We start from the raw sequence: 16,351 nt of genomic DNA on the forward strand, positions 1-16,351 counted from the left end.
AATTTCAAAGTATTTGGCAAAGATTCCTTGAGTTTTTCCAAAGTCTTAGATTTCTTAAGAAAACTTCATGCAATTTAATGTTTGCATAAATATGGGGTGGGGCAGGTTATGTAACTTTTCTTTTAATGTATTATTTCTTTTGTTTCACTGATCATTGTTCCCCTTGGCAAGGGATAGAATGAGGGAGGGAGGAAATTATAGCTAGTTTTGAAATGCTTTTATTTGTAACATTTCTTTGTGCTTTAGGTGCCAACTTAAAAAAAAAGGACTGAAAGAAGTTGGAATCCTGTGGCATCCAATTAATGGAAGAGCCAAGAGGCAGAGCAATAGATTCCCACCATCACCTTCTGGCACTTGCCTCCAGAACCAACCTAATGCTACATTATCAGTCATCATTCAGAAGCACCAGCTTTTAAAAATTAAATGCAATTAAAAAAACCCCCACAAAAGCCACAATAATATTTAAGAAATTTTATAAACCATTTAATCAAAAAAATCAAAATCTTGTTTGTCAAGGGAGGTGATTTATATCATCTTAGTGGCACACAGACCATCTATGTTCCACCTCTTTCATGTTAAGTTGAAGAGCTCCACCAGTTGGTTTTTGCACAAGTGCCTTCACCCTTCCAAAGTTAAGATTCCCCATGCCTACTGGGTCCTGCAAGACGAGCATCAGCTGGGTCTTAAATCGAACACTCAATGGCACCATATCTCTATTCTCTCTTCCATTCTGTACATCTTGGATCTCATCCTTTGAACAAACGTTTCCTCTACGGCTTCTGCTTCCTATCCACCAACCATTCACCACAAGATCCTGTTTACCCTTCAACAGCCACTATTTGAGACCCTGAATACTGTTCCACTCCAGAACTAATCACTCCTTTCCTCCACTTTTTGGAGTATCCCAGGTATAAGAAAATCCAGACTTAAGGAAAAGAAGTGCAGGAAGGCAGTGATTTGGAGGAGAATGTCATATGGAAAACAGAGAAATAATGAAGGAATAGGAAGCTTACACTAGCCACATTAGACAACAGTATGGATGAGCCCATAGTTCACTGGCTCAGAAGTACCAGAAAACTATGGCCGGAGACCATCTTGGCTATGAGATTTTGACAGCCCATTCCCTGCCCTGCAGGCCTTTTTCCACCTGGCCTGGGAGGCTGGGGCCTGATTTACTCCAGCTACAAAAGTTGAGACTGCTGAAGAGATGAGAGATGGTTTTGGCTGCCTCTTAGGGCAAACCCAGGTCATCAAACCTGAACTTCCACAGCTGCCACTTGCCATGAACAGTGGTTGGTAGCAACAGATGCAAGTATGTTCTATGCTTATGATAATATTTTATTCTCTTGCTAATTATGCTGTTTTAAGAGTGCATTTTTATTTGCCTTCTAGTAAAGTTTTCTTTTGTAATGTTTGAGGTTGTTTTTTTTTTGTTAGCTCTGCTGTGTCAAGTGTACATTCCACAGTTGCTCTCCTCTGTAATGTTATAAATCTTTAAGATAATATTTTAGGTCCCGAGTAATTATGTTGCTTTGAATGTATACTTTATATTTTGACTTTCTTCAATAATGTTTTATTCTGGATTGCTTTGTTTGGTGTTTAAATGTAGGTTGTAAACTACAGATTTTTTTCTTAACAATATAAAGCAGTATAGAAATGAAATGAATAATGATGATAATGATGAATAATTATTTATTAACTACCCAGTCTTCAATCTAAGGTCCGAGGGTGGGTCACAACATTAAAACACAAGATTAAAAACAATTAAAAACAACTTACAACCATAACCCCCCCCTCCCGCTCAAAAAAATTTAAATGATACCAATGACTAAACATAAAGAAAATAATGACATGTTAGTAAAATGTTTCCATGGAACTAGGGAAGGACAAAAATGCTTGGATAATGAAAATGCTAATTAATCTCAGTCAACTAAATACTATCAATCAAAAATATATTTCAACCCATTCCTCCTTTTGTCTACTAGAATAGGAGCAGAATAGAAGCAAGAAGCAAGTTGGCAAGTCACTGCATGGCAAAAGTGCACAAACCACATCTAAATCTAATACCTTGGTTTGAAGTAACTTCCTATGAAAAAATCAACTGTCTGCTGTGGATAACATGTCTTACGTTTGTTAATAGCTGATTTTTCCAGAGTCTAACTTCCAGTTATACTGGAAAAGTCAACTACACTAAAAGCCAATTTTTTCAACATTTATCTTGCTCCTAATGAAGCCCAAACAGTAGCCAAGGTTTGTTCTATGGGTTACCACTTGTGGTTTGTCTAGGGGAGATAAACCACAAGCCTGGATTCAGACATAATGCTAAGCCAAACCATGCATTAACTCGCAGCAGGGCAGCAGCAGGACCAGAGGAGCAAAGCAGCTGCAATCTCTCTGAGATCCAGCATGTTTGCTCATTTGTGCTAAGCCTTGGTTTGGCTTAGCATTACATGTTAACCAGATCTGTGTGTAGTTACAGAACACATTCATGTTACTAAAATATATCCTGCAATAGAGATTTTGTATATTAGTGTGACTCTGTTCTAATGATGAGGTCAGCCTCCAAGGGCCTCATTCCCTGAAACATGTCTAGCATTGGATTCTGAAGTAGGTTTAAGCACAAACGGATCAGTTCCTTTTGAAAACCTAATATTCACTCTCACAATGGAACTTAGCTAAAATTATAGAACATTTAATATGTGGCCTGTAACTACAACAGGGTGATATTGGTAACCTTTGGGCAGAACATTAGAGAGACATCTCTTGGATACTATTTTGCTGCTGTCCCTGTTTACAGTGGGGAATTACCTCAGAACTATGTTAAGACACGGGTGGCACTGTGGGTTAAACCACAGAGCCTAGGGCTTGCCGATCAGAAGATCAGCAGTTCGAATCCCCACGACGGGGTGAGCTCCTGTTGCTCGGTCCTTGCTCCTGCCAACCTAGCAGTTCGAAAGCATGTCAAAGTGCAAGTAGATAAATAGGTACCGCTTCGGTGGGAAGGTAAATGGCATTTCCGTGCGCTCCTCTGGTTCACCAAAAGCGGCTTAGTCATGCTGGCCACATGACCCAGAAGCTGTATGCTGGGCTCCCTCGGCCAATAAAGCAAGATGAGCGCCGCAACCCCAGTGTCGTCGGCAACTGGACCTAATGGTCAGGGGTCCCTTTGCCTTTTTATGTTAAGACAGAGATAGTCAATGTGATGTTGAACTACAGCTCCCAGCAACCCTGACAACTTGGCATTCTGGCTATGGTAGTGCCACAACATCTAGACATACCACAAAAGCTATACCACAAAAGCTAGCCGCTAAGCAAGGGAAGAGGAAGGCCAGAAGGAATTTAATCATCAGCCATGTTTTTCCTTTAGTCACTGAAAACCATCATGCTGCAATATTCTGGTGTGAATAAACGTGTGTCTTTGAGCATATGCAGAATGCCCTTCACTAACCAATAAACAAGTATTGTAAAGCTACTGTTCTTGCCTTCCCAACATATGGTATTAGAGTTAAAGACCTGAACAGGGCATAATTCTCAGGCTGCTGAAGCCCAAAATGTTTCACTAAATTAAAAAAGGTACTGCATTGCACATGCAGGTCCTGCTTACTGAACACAATTCATTACCTGGAAATTTTTCATTCGGCAAGCCTTCACATAACATATCCACAATTTCTATTATTTCCTATGGAAATATTTCTAAAGCGGGATTTGTCCGCTCTTGTCCCCCCCCCCCCAGGTTTGTTCCTGAAATGGCTGCAGCCAATCAGCAAAAGAGAGATAAAGTTTTTTATATACAGTATATAAAAAACCCTGATTTGTCCAATCTCTCCTGCTCTCTGATTTGTCTGATCTCGCTCCCCTTTTCCTCTCTCCATGGTTTCTTCAGGGAAATGGCTGCTGCCAACCATCAAAGCACGAACAAACAAGGAAGTAAGGAAGGAAGTCAGCTGTTCGGATAGGTGAACCTTCTGAGTGAGATTTGGGCATAATCCTTTAAGTGTGGATAACTGATCTTTCAGATGGCAAGCGTGCAGATAGTGGGACCTGCATATACTGGACTAAGTGAATGAGGTGACATAGTAGAAAGACACTCCTATGCCTCACATAGAATCTTAAAACTGTAGAGTTGGAAGGGACCCTGAGGGTTATCGAGTCATCCCCCCCTACAAAGCAGAAATCTCAACTAAAGCATCCATGACAAATGGTCATCTAACTTCTGCTTGAAAACCTCCAGGGAAGGACAGGGAGCATAGCTGTCGACGTTTCCCTTTTTTAAAGGGAAATTCCCTTATTCCAAATAGGATTCCTCGCAAGAAAAGGGAAAAGTTGACAGCTATAACAGGGAGTTCATTCCACAGTCCCGTACTACTGGTTTTGGGAGAGGTTTTTAAGTTGGGGTTACCAGCATGGCGTCCATGGGCTCAACGACACCCATGAGGACTTCCTCTGGCACCTGCAAAGCCTCTGAGCCCTCTCCCACTCAGAGCCCCATTTGTCGTGAGATGGCAAAGGTGACTATCCCCCTCCCCACGTTTGCAAAGCATAAGAAAATGAAGGCTCATTGTTCTTAATTATAATGTTTTGAACGAAGCCTTTCCGCAAGTTATGCTCCAAGTGATGATGATGCCAGAACAATGGGTACTTCTACTTCGTCTGTTAGCTCTATTTGCTTTTCAAGAATCAGATGAGCAGCAGAATAGAAAGTGGAATGACTGAGAAAGGATTAAGTATAAAGGGGGACAATCTGGAAAACTAACAAAGATCACCACAGCCAATCACAAGCAAACAATCACACCCTAGGCCAACCCCAACCTCTCTCACCACCAAAGGAACACAAGTGAACAACACAAGCAACGCTGACACCAAACTCTACATACATTAAACATAATAGAAACACCGCCACCCAACCCCACCCCATCCATCTTCCCTCTCTCCACCCCCCTTTCTTTTTTCTTTTTTTTTCTTCTCCCCCTAATGCCTCAACAAATGAAACGGATTTGTAAAAATGTTACATGAAAAAAAAAATACGAGGCACTACACTTCTGTAAAACAAGAAAATCCTTAATAAAATATTTTTTTAAAAAAAAAACTGGGAGCAGGAAAATGCTGCTCCGCAGGAGTCAGAGAAAGAGAGGTGAGACATGCATAAGAGATTCAGCAAAACATCCTCTCAAAGCTGCATTTTTATTTTACACACGACCAATAATTACCATCAAATCTCAAATCACATCCATCTCCATTGATTGCATTGTCAAAAATCACAGATCTGTTATTTCCAGCACTGCCATGGGAACATGTATATAAGGCACAGATTATTATGGATCCTCATGATTTTATAAGGGATCTCCACAAAATCAGCATCTGATCAAATATTACCTGTGTCCATAGATGTGTTCTGTTATTTGTTTCACATGATAGTAGCAATAGAGACTGATTAAATGTACATAGACTTTTCATCTATTTCATCTATTTTTCCTTTCCTTTCTCTTCACGGTACCCAAAAGACAAATATTTAAAAGCATATTGCGTATAGCCAAATTATATAAACTGCATTATAAGAAGATAAATGTAAACTTACTATTGAGAGCCATAATGTTATCTGTTCCTGGATGATGAAAATTTATACCCATACGACCTAAAAAATAGAACATTTTGGCATCATATTTTATGTTCGGTAGGCTACTTTTCAATGCTAGATTTCACAAATGTGTAAAAAATGGTAATGAAACTAGAAAAGATTTGCTTTTTATATACTTCTCTATAAGAATGTTTAATAGTAATTATGCATTCTATTTGCTAAAAAACAAAAAAAATGGAAGGGGAAGATCAGAGGAACTTTAAACACTGCCAATTTCACTTTATTAATTTAATTAAATGTAATATTTCAGTTCAGACTTACACTTTTTAAATTATTAACATGACAGACCTATGTTAATCATTTAGTATTATTTTATCCCAACCAACCCCAAAGAAGTCCAGAGCAGCAAACAAAACAATAAATAATTATAAAAACAATATAAAGCATATTTGGGGGGGGGGTTTCTTATTGTAGCACATACCACTTTTGGACTATCTTCAAGGGCAGTTACATGTAGAGCACACTGCAGTAGTCCAGACTGGTGTTTACTACAGCATGAAGTACTGAGACCAAGCTATCACTATTTAGGAATGGCAACAGCTGACAAAGTAGCTTAAACTGGGCATAAGCATTCCAAGTCACCGAATATATTTGAGACTTCAGTGACAGATTGGAATCCATGAGTACTCCCAAATTATGAACCTGTGCCTGCAGAGGAAGTGCAACCCCTCCCAAAGCAGGTCATTCACTTAATTACAAGACATAGGAACCAGCCACCCACAGCTCATCTGCCTTACTAAAACTGAGCTTCGGTTTATTGGCCTCCATCCAGTGCATCATGCTTCCAGGCACTACTCCAACACCTTCACAGCCTCTCCAGATTCAGATGGAATGGGAAGAGAGCTGTGGGTCATCAGCATACCAATAACACCATGATCCAAATACCCAGATGACAACTCCCAATCATTTCATAAATATCAGCATAGCTAAATAGCCCCAAAACTATGGAGCAGGGCAACAGACCCTTGATGCTACTTTCTGGTAGTGACCCCACAGACAGGAGCAGAACCTCTTCAACAGAGTGTCTCCCAAACCCCTGAGTTGTTGCAGAAGGACAACATGGTCAGCAGTGTCAAGCGTGCTGACACATCAGGGAGTGCCAGCATGGTTGCATTGTTGCCATCTCTCTCCTGATAAAGGTGACAGCCATCAAACCAACCAGGGTTGTTCCGCTGCTAAAATGTTTATGTAACACTATAATATTAATTATTATATTGTTATTATTCTTCAACTATGCAATTCAATAATTTAAATTATTTAGTTATAGCAAGTAACTAACACCTTAAACAAAATCTTGAACCCTAGAAAGGAAAGTATTTGTCCCTCTTCACTAGCTCAGCAAGAAAAACTGCTGATAAAAACTCTCACAGAAGCCCTCTTCAAGTGTTCCTTTCTTGACACAATTACATTGCACTCAGGAGGAAGTGGGGAAAAGCACTCTCCTCCATCACCATCCCCTTCCGTGAGTATGGCTGGCCCCCATTTCCTCCTCAATGCAATGCTAATAGTGTGGAGAAAGGAACACCTGAACAATTCTCATGATTTCAGCCTATTGGATTGTCGCTTGTTACTGTCAACTCCACCTCTACTAAATCACTGGAAAGAAGACGACAACCCACAGATGTTCAGTGCCTGCTTAATGGGATGCTGACAGTTAAGACAGAAATAAATCCCTTCTTCCATTTTTCTGAAAAGAAGCAGAAGCATCCTTGAGGCACATAGCTTAGAATCACAGAATTGTAGAGTTGGAAGAGACCCCAAGAGTCATTTAGTCCAACCCGCTGCAATGCAGAAAATGCTTGGAGACCATCAAGATGTTAGTATAAAGAATCCTCTCTCTGCCTTGCTTCTGGCAACTTTTGTGACCCTCTTTGATTCACTAAAACTTGTGTAGTGTTTGAAAGAGGACTGCAATAGCAGTATGCTGTATTTTTGCAAATTAAGAGACAGTTAAACTAGAAATTTTCTAGTTTGAATCTTGCCTACCATGAACTCAGCTGGTGTTTAATTTTGGTACGTTTGTAATTTTTACTGTTTTTGGTTTTTATTGTTTTATTGTGTTGTTTTGTTTTTACATAGGTTTTATTTTGTTTTAAGGGGAGGGGTCAGGGCTGCCTAGGAGTGGGTCCCAGCCAACAAAATGTCTGGGGCAGGTTCCACGGGGGAGGGGGCAAGGCAGATGCACTGGGACAACCGATCTCAGTAATCACGGGTAGGAGGAGGAGTTACGCTAAGACCAGACCATGTCATTATTGAGGAGGCAGGTTTAGTCGTTATTTGAGGACTATCCCTGCCTCTGGGTCTGGTCTTGTCCGGACAGATACTGGAATCAGCAAGGGATACCCACATGACCTGAAGGTGCTGCTGTGCAATGCCAGGTCAATGATTCATAAGACCACTGCCATCCATGACTTGATCGTGGATGGAGGACTTGACCTGGCATGTGTAACAGAGACTTGGTTGGATGAAGCAGATGGGCCTGTTCTTGCTGCTGCTTGTCCACCAGGTTTCTCTTACGCACAGCAACCCAGGCCTTGTAGGCGGGGGGGGGGGGTTGCAGTGATTTTTAGGAAGTCATTAGTTTGCACTAGGTGTCTTATTGGGAAGACCTAGTTCTCTGAGTGCATGTTCTGGAAGTTGGGCAATAGGGGCAGTACAGGATTCCTTTTGGTGTACCGACCTCCCCGCTGCACAAAGGATTTCCTGCCCGAGCTGCTTCAGGTTGTGGCGGATGTTCTGGAGACACCTAGTTTGGTTGTCCTAGGGGATTTTAACATCCACCCCAACACAACCTTACAAGGGGCCGCTCAAAACTTGAAGGATGGATGGCGGCTAATAGATTGAGGTTGAATCCTGACAAGACAGAAGTACTGTTTTGGGGGGACAGGAGGTGGGCAGGTGTGGAGGACTCCCTGGTCCTGAATGGAGTAACTGTGCCCCTGAAGGACCAGGTGCGCAGCCTGGGAGTCATTTTGGACTCACAGCTGTCCATGGAGGCGCAGGTCAATTCTGTGTCCAGGGCAGCTGTTTACCAGCTCCATCTGGTACTCAGGCTGAGACCCTATCTGCCTGCGGACTGTCTCATCAGAGTGGTGCATGCTCTAGATATCGCTCACTTGGATTACTGCAATGCGCTCTATGTGGGGCTACCTTTGAAGGTGACCTGGAAACTACAACTAATCCAGAATGCGGCAGCTAGACTGGTGACTGGGAGCGGCCGCCGAGACCACATAACACTGGTCTTGAAAGATCTACATTGGCTCCCAGTATGTTTCCGAGCACAGTTCAAAGTGTTGGTGCTGACCTTTAAAGCCCTAAACGGCCTCGGTCCAGTATACCTAAAGGAGCATCTCCACCCCCATCATTCTGCCCGGACACTGAGGTCCAGAGCTGAGGGCCTTCTGGCGCTTCCCTCATTGCAAGAAGTCAAGTTACAGGGAACCAGGCAGAGGGCCTTCTCGGTAGTGGCACCCACCCTGTGGAAAGCCCTCCCACCAGATGTCAAAGAGAAGAACAACTACATACCAGACTTTTAGAAGACATCTGAAGGCAGCCCTGTTTAGGGAAGCTTTTAATGTGTAACAGACCACTGTATTTTAATACTTTGTTGGAAGCCGCCCAGAGTGGCTGGTGAAACCCAGCCAGATGGGAGGGGTATAAATAATAAATAATTATTATTATTAGGCAAGCCAAACCATCTTCCCTCAATCTGAAAATTTCCTCTACAAAATGAGGATGATATTAGCCTACCTTATTGGGTGCATGTAGCAAGATCACGTATGTGAAGTGTTCTGAAGACTCTTAAAGTGCTACATAAATGCTTGCTATTGCTCCAAACCCCCACAATTAATACACCTTAAGAGGACTACACATTTGTAACTTCTTGTGAACTTATTTGAAAGGCTGACCTGATCAAGCCAGCCTGTGAAATAATTTCTGGTTACCACCCACGGTGACAACAGTAGCGTGCCAGAACCAGAAAACGAGATAATAAGAATATGGTTAACATATTCAGGAGACTGTGCTTGGGTATGGTCACGCTGCTGTATGTACCATAGAGGGCTATATATCAACTGGTTTTAATTATAAACTGCCACCCCCAAAATAGCAGTTGAGATCCTAAATGAATTCTAGCTAGTTCAATCTTAGTGTTGTTGTTTTTAACTCAATCCACCAAAATAAATAGCAAGCTGTTGACACAGAGTTACATAAACTCTGGAATATAAACTCAAATAACAGACAAGTACAATATAAAGGTTAAGACATAGATAAAGGCTTAGATCTTGCACTTTTCATCAGCCCAGTCATTCTGTTATAGCAAAGTGTTATAGCAAGCTCTTAAATAGCTTCTTCAGGAACTCAAGTCAATGCAGGGCAGTTTAAAAAATCTTAATAGAAGCCTCACTTGACATTGGAAGGAGAAAAAAGGCACCTTCACTGGAATTTGCTACCCACGTTGTTTCATATTCATTCATGGGATATCCATTTCCAAGAATAACAAGCAAGTTATATATTGACTTCTCACTGTGATATAGTAGGGTAGCCCTATACCCAATATGCAATCACCCATTCCCTGAAGGGAGGCATGCACACTACCCAAGCAAGAAACAGCATGTGAATCCAATCTAATCTCTAGCTATGTCTGCAGAAGAATCCCATATGGCACACAAATGTCTGCCAAAATAGTTATCAGCATAATGACTGCAATAAAAGGTTACCCAACCATTTAAATTGTTTTATGGTTAGATATGAGTGAATAAATGAGCATGCTATGAATTATGGCTCTCAATGCATATTTAATCTCTCTCCTCCTTTCCTTTGCTGAGGCTGGAATTGTGCTATTCAACCAGATATAAAAATAGAATCAAGAGTGTGACATCTGGGGTGTGTGTATGTGTTCATTCAGTCACTCTGCCAGGTGCTGCCTGTGTGACATTTTGTCACCTGCCCTTTGCCTTCTATTTTTAAGTTTCTCTTGACAACTACCTTCCCAGAAAAGCAAAAATGTCAAATTGTATGAGCAGCCACGCATACTTGTTCTTACAATACTAAGAGCTCTAAATAGGAAAGTACACATGATAGTTTCGGTCTTCAGCTCCTTGAGTGAATAGCTTAAAACTGAAATACTTCGCATTAATTTTTGTTTGAGAAGTTGATCAGCAATAGAATTAGTAATTACTGCTGTTTCAAAAATATCTCAATAACATATAATATTAGTCAGCATTCTGTGTTTTAGTTTAGCTGTAACCAAGAATCTTAGCTTTTAGGGAGAAGACTACAGTAGTAATAATGTCTGACTGAAACTAATACAAATACAGCTGTGTTTTTTGGTTGATATTTTCAGTTTCAAGTTCAAAGTGGTTAAGGACAAAGTAACTTTAAGTATACCAGTTGAAATGTTTGCATCATGTACGGTATTCAGCTTGCAAATCATGACAGGGCAGTTATTGCCAACCCTGACTGGGTCAATAACACTTACTCTTCCCCTCATTCAACTTCTCTGGCTTTGGTCTCCCTATTTTTCTGGCCAGGGAGGAGGCACTGGTGGAGGAAAGGGGGGAGCGCACCACCCCCAGCACCATCGGGGGGGGGTACCATCGTGGCTGTGTCCTGGACGCCCGCTGCACACACCCCCACCGTGCCAGGCGCCACACCCCCACAGGCACGCACTGTGTGCCCCCGGGACGCACACCACACCCCCATGGGTGGCATGCTACGCCCCCGGGACACGCCCCCACCTGCTTTCCGCCCCCAGTGCTGGAGCATGCAGCTTCGCCACTGGGAGGTGGTGTGGGGACAGGATTTTCCTGACCAAGAAAGCATAGCAGAGAGCTGTGCCAACAGCGCCTGTATTCTCCCTCAGTGCTGGGCCTGCATGCAGTTACTTGGGGCAACTTTAATTCACCACAAGGCACGTGCTTAATTGCAACAAGTCTGAATCATTTATTTCCCACATTTCGGACAAAGGCCTGCCAAAGAGGCTCACATCTGTTGGCAAAATGAGACACAAGCCCTGCCGTCATGCTTACAAGCTTAAAAAAGATTAAAAAAGGGAAGTGATGAGAAAAGGTAGAGGAGGAAGATCCATTAGAAAATGCCAAAACGAAGTGCCGAGTTATAAGCAGCCATTTGTATCCAGTAGAGACCAGAACTTTTTTTTGCCAGTTTAAGATTTGAACATTTTATTATTCTCAGTAGCCCTACTTAAATCATTAGGTTTATTTCAAGAACTACTAGGGAACAAAATTGGATTTTTGAAAATGATTATAGTATCTGTATTAGCTGATGTCCTCTACTATAGAGCACATATTCTATTTTTTCTTTGACAAAGGTGTTGTTCAGATAGCAAAACTTCCTATGGTGAAAACTATGATTCAGTATAAGCATGGCTCAAGAGAAACTGCAGTATTAGCATTGTAAGTCGGACCATAGTTCTCCACCCCAGAGGCACTAAGGTAAGAGTGAACAATTTCATGTGCATCAAGTTTCTCATTATGTTTAACTTTAAGAGAACATAGGTAGTAATGGTAAGATGGGTCAAATCCCACTTCTACTTTACTTGAAGGCTTCAAGCAGCTTAAAGCACAGGAGGAAAATAATTCATGCCAGTGTACAATGGTAGGAAAATAGCTGTTGTGCTTAACAACATGAGAGAAAGCAGATTGAAAGAGTGCAAATTCTTCAAAAATAAAAGAAAATAACAACATGTACCTGTCCACCTACTCCTAAAAAATGTCAAGTTTAGATATTAGCACGAATGAGTTACACATACATTGCCTACCAGATTAAAAATATATATTCTGATTAAATCTATGGTAGAAGTACTGCATCTGAAATTTTATCAACAAGATAGTTCTAAACTTCTGCCATCAGCATGAAGGATACAGCCTTGAAAAACTCAAGGTTTTGGAAAATAAATTGCTATGTTGACCAGTAATACTTCTATATATATTATAATTTAAATATTACTACTTATATTTTAAAGGAATCTATGTGGAATTTAAGTATATTTACAGTATATTTAAATAGAAAACTTTTAAAATGGCTTAAATAAGGTATGCAAACTGGTTTTAAAAGGTGTACAATATTATATTGGACTTCAGATTCCCCATAGATAGGGAAGGTAAAACAACCAACTTTGACTGCCTCAGAACTTGTATTTGGCTCACAGTACCTGAAAAACCCCCCAAAATATTCTAAAGTTCTAAGAGGTCATTCTTCTTCATAAATGAAATATTCTAAACAGAGAGACTTCAAACACACTTTATGTAAACATTATGTTGCAGCACACAATGCCCTCTTTAGTTTTTGCTTTTTAGCAGGCAGTCCCAGCGGTACTGAGCCAAAAAGAGTTAGCAGCCAACTGTGTAATTCCAGCCACGTGACCTCAGCTGACTGGATTTGGGTTAGAGAACTCGTGCATTCCTACAGGAATACTGAATTTCATTCCCTTAACATTATCTTTATCACGATGCCCTTCAGCTGCCTGGTTCTCAATAATGCAGAGAACTACAATAAACAAGAATCACCAGCAGTGTCAATATTGCTGAGCAAAACAACTACCGTATTTTTCGCTCCATAAGATGCACCTGACTATAAGATGCACCTAGTTTTTAGAGGGGAGAAGCAAGAAAAAATATATTCTGCGCAGAGCATGTAAACGGCTCTCGCTTTTCTTGCTTTAAACCCTTCCGTCCCTTCTCCTGCTGCGCAGCTCTCGCTGAAGCCAGCAGAGCAAGAGTTATAGCTGCGCAGTGCCTCTTCTTCTGCTGGCTTCCCAGCAAAGTGGGATGAGGGATGAAAGGGAGCCGTTACATGGAGCCCCTTCCGTCCCTCCTCCCACTTCGCTGAGAAGCCAGCAGAGCAAGCCCACAAGAGCCGCACACATGCTAGGCGCAGCTCTTTAAAGAGCGCACGGCTCCAGCAAGAGCCTCCCACCTGCATTCGCTCCATAACACACACACACATTTCCCCTTACTTTTTGGGGGGGAGGTGTGTCTTATGGAGCGAAAAATACGGTACATGACTCAGCGAAAATAAAAATAAACATCACCAGACTTTTTAAAAAACATACATTTTACGACTCTATAATTTATTAGAAAACCTATATGCCACAGTTTAACAATAGTGATTTGCTGGTAGACAATTGCATCTGTTCAGAGCAAAGGTCAATTTATAATGTGCCCACTGGACTAAGTAACAAAGCATACACATCAAGGACATGATACTCAGTTCCCCCACCCCACTTCACAAATGCAGATTCAGATATGGAACCAGTGGTCCACATGCTTCCATCAGCAGGTGGCCAACGATGATGATCAAGTCTTTTCTAATAAATAATTATAATTATAATTATAATTATTATGTTAAAAACAATAGTAAATACTGAATTGTTACTGTCTAAACTAACTATGTCATAACTGGTCAGCTTAGGATAAGACCTTAATTGCTCTTCTCTGGCCTTTGGGATTATTAAGACATATATGGTGCTTGAATTAGGTTTGCCAAGCAGCTGGAAAAGACCTTTAGTTCCAGAAGAATAAAAGCTTCTATATGGTGATATATGTTATCATACAAAGCTGCTTCCTATGACTTCTAGGTCTTTAACACAACAGTTAAGAGACATGGGCAATTCATTTAACATAAGTTGCAGCAAAGATTCTGTCTCAGTATGTAAACTTGACTAGTGGGAATTGTGTTCCAGAGAAGGCAACAGGCTCAGCAAGATCAGTGCTATACTCAGGCACAATTGTATAAAGAATAGAACCAGAAGTCAAGTCAGGAGGACACTTCATAAAATAATAGGTGTTGAGAGCTTTTCACAGTGCCCAGTGGCAAGCTGACATTTTATCTGAAAAGACTTAATGGCTATGAAGCAGACCTTCCAAGATTCATTTATCTGGCAGAAGGACAACTGAACTGGCTAGCACACATTCATATCGTCTATTTTCAAACACAATAGTTTATTGTAGCAGAAAGACCAGCATATTTTTACTGCACAGACTGCTACAGACTTTCCCCAAATGCCTCTTATTTCATCATAGTTTGATACATTTGCTATAAAAATTCCAAAACATCTCAGATACTTGTTTAAGGTCCAGTTGGTAGACCAATACTAAAGCCAGCTTTATTATTCAAATTATTTTTATCCCACCTTTCTACCAAAACTAGTCCTCCAATTCACAAGCCTACACTGCACTTTTTCTTGCCTTTCTGCAACTAGTCTCTGTGAAAGACTCCCAAGCTAAAAGACACCCCTTTAGAAAAGGATGGAGACTAGAATGTATATGCACAGGTTTTTATCAACTTTCCATGTTTCTTCAAACATGCATTTGCATTTTTATGCCTAATAGGGAGTACTGGAACACTGTATGTACAAATATCTACTGAGTTTGACATCATAACAGCCCATTAAAAGCTGCCTCACGCATCTGGCACACATATATGCGAAGTAAATCAGTCCTTGAGACATAGAATACATCTCATGTTACCCCTGCAGAGACAGGTCACATGGTTTTATTCAAGGACAAATAAGTGTACTGCAACTTCAGACTGAGTATTTAGGTTAATTCTGATGTTACTTTTTCTAGTACTGCCTTTACAAGATACGTAGGAGGGCTGTTTGTTATGAAGTTTGTTATAACACAGCAGCACCTAGGCCATACTGCACCAGAGACAAAAGCAGGAATGGGAAACCTGTGGTCTTCTATATGTTGCTGGACTGCAACACCCATCATCACTGGTCATGCTGGCTGGGGCTGATAGGAGGTCGAGTACAATACTCAAATCTTTCTTATGTATGTCTGTGTCCACGGGAAACCATTTCCAGGGGTCTTTTTCTTGGCACACTTGCTGTCTATGTGCAGGAATGTTTTTTTGTGGGGGAGCATTTCAGAGGCACAGGTGTGCTGTAAAGGTCTAAGTTCCCATTAAGCTCAGATATATGTAGTTTTCTTCTGTAAGAAACCAGCCCCCAGTTATTCCCGCAAAAAAAGAAGAAAGCTAGCCAATTGTTTTTAGAAACATACAGAAAGCACATAATGTTAAATAGAAAGAAAACAGGCTCATGTGGTGCCATTTGGGTGGCTGGTTTGTAAGATAACAAAGAGAAGGTTAAAGCTACATCTTTCCAGCATCATAATTATCCAATCTGAGGCCAACACATGCAACTGAAAGTTCCTCAAACTTGGCCTTCCAAACCTATCAGTCAAAGATTTGGGGGGGGGGGGTGGCATTCAAACACAACTTACACTTGGATTCCCAAATAATGTCATGGAAGCTTGATCACAGTCTAACTAGTCTGCTGACTCAGGCTGCCATTTCCCCACAGCAATGTTTTTAATTAGGTTAGTTAGTAAATATCAAGGGGCACTAAAGCTATCTGAATCAGAAAAGGACATACAAGCCCAGACCAGTGCCTGGATTCAGTGGTGGGCTGGAGGAAGAAAAATAACCAGTCTGAATCCTGGCAAGGTGAAGGCACTGTAGATGAGCACTTCCTGAGGCCAGATAATTGGACAGTTGCCTTCTTTGGATGGTGTTATATACCACCTGAAGAAGCAGGTAGCTGAGCTACCACACTAACTTAATAACATAGAGTGTGCTCCTTGTGATTTTAGAGCCCACTGATTAGCAAATACCACCATATCCTAGCCACCGATACACACTGCATTGGCACAATATTGTTTAATGTCATTATGTTGGCATGTCCTAAAA

The 16,351-nt window shown here is 41.1% G+C and overlaps 1 protein-coding gene across 8 annotated transcripts in view; it reads right to left on the reverse strand.

Moving 5' to 3' along the window:
• Positions 1 to 16,351, reverse strand: part of CPEB3 (cytoplasmic polyadenylation element binding protein 3) — a 73,019-nt gene that overhangs the window by 26,048 nt on the left and 30,620 nt on the right. For all 8 annotated transcript variants that reach the window (XM_081006798.1, XM_081006799.1, XM_081006797.1 and 5 more), the window contains one exon: positions 5,576 to 5,632. In XM_081006798.1, the coding sequence (XP_080862924.1) occupies positions 5,576 to 5,632 (57 nt within the window). The remainder of the gene's footprint in view (positions 1 to 5,575; positions 5,633 to 16,351) is intronic.

The sequence above is a fragment of the Podarcis pityusensis genome, assembly GCF_964106645.2.
Source record: "Podarcis pityusensis genome assembly, chromosome: 5".
In the NCBI taxonomy this organism is placed as follows: Eukaryota; Metazoa; Chordata; class Lepidosauria; order Squamata; family Lacertidae; genus Podarcis; species Podarcis pityusensis.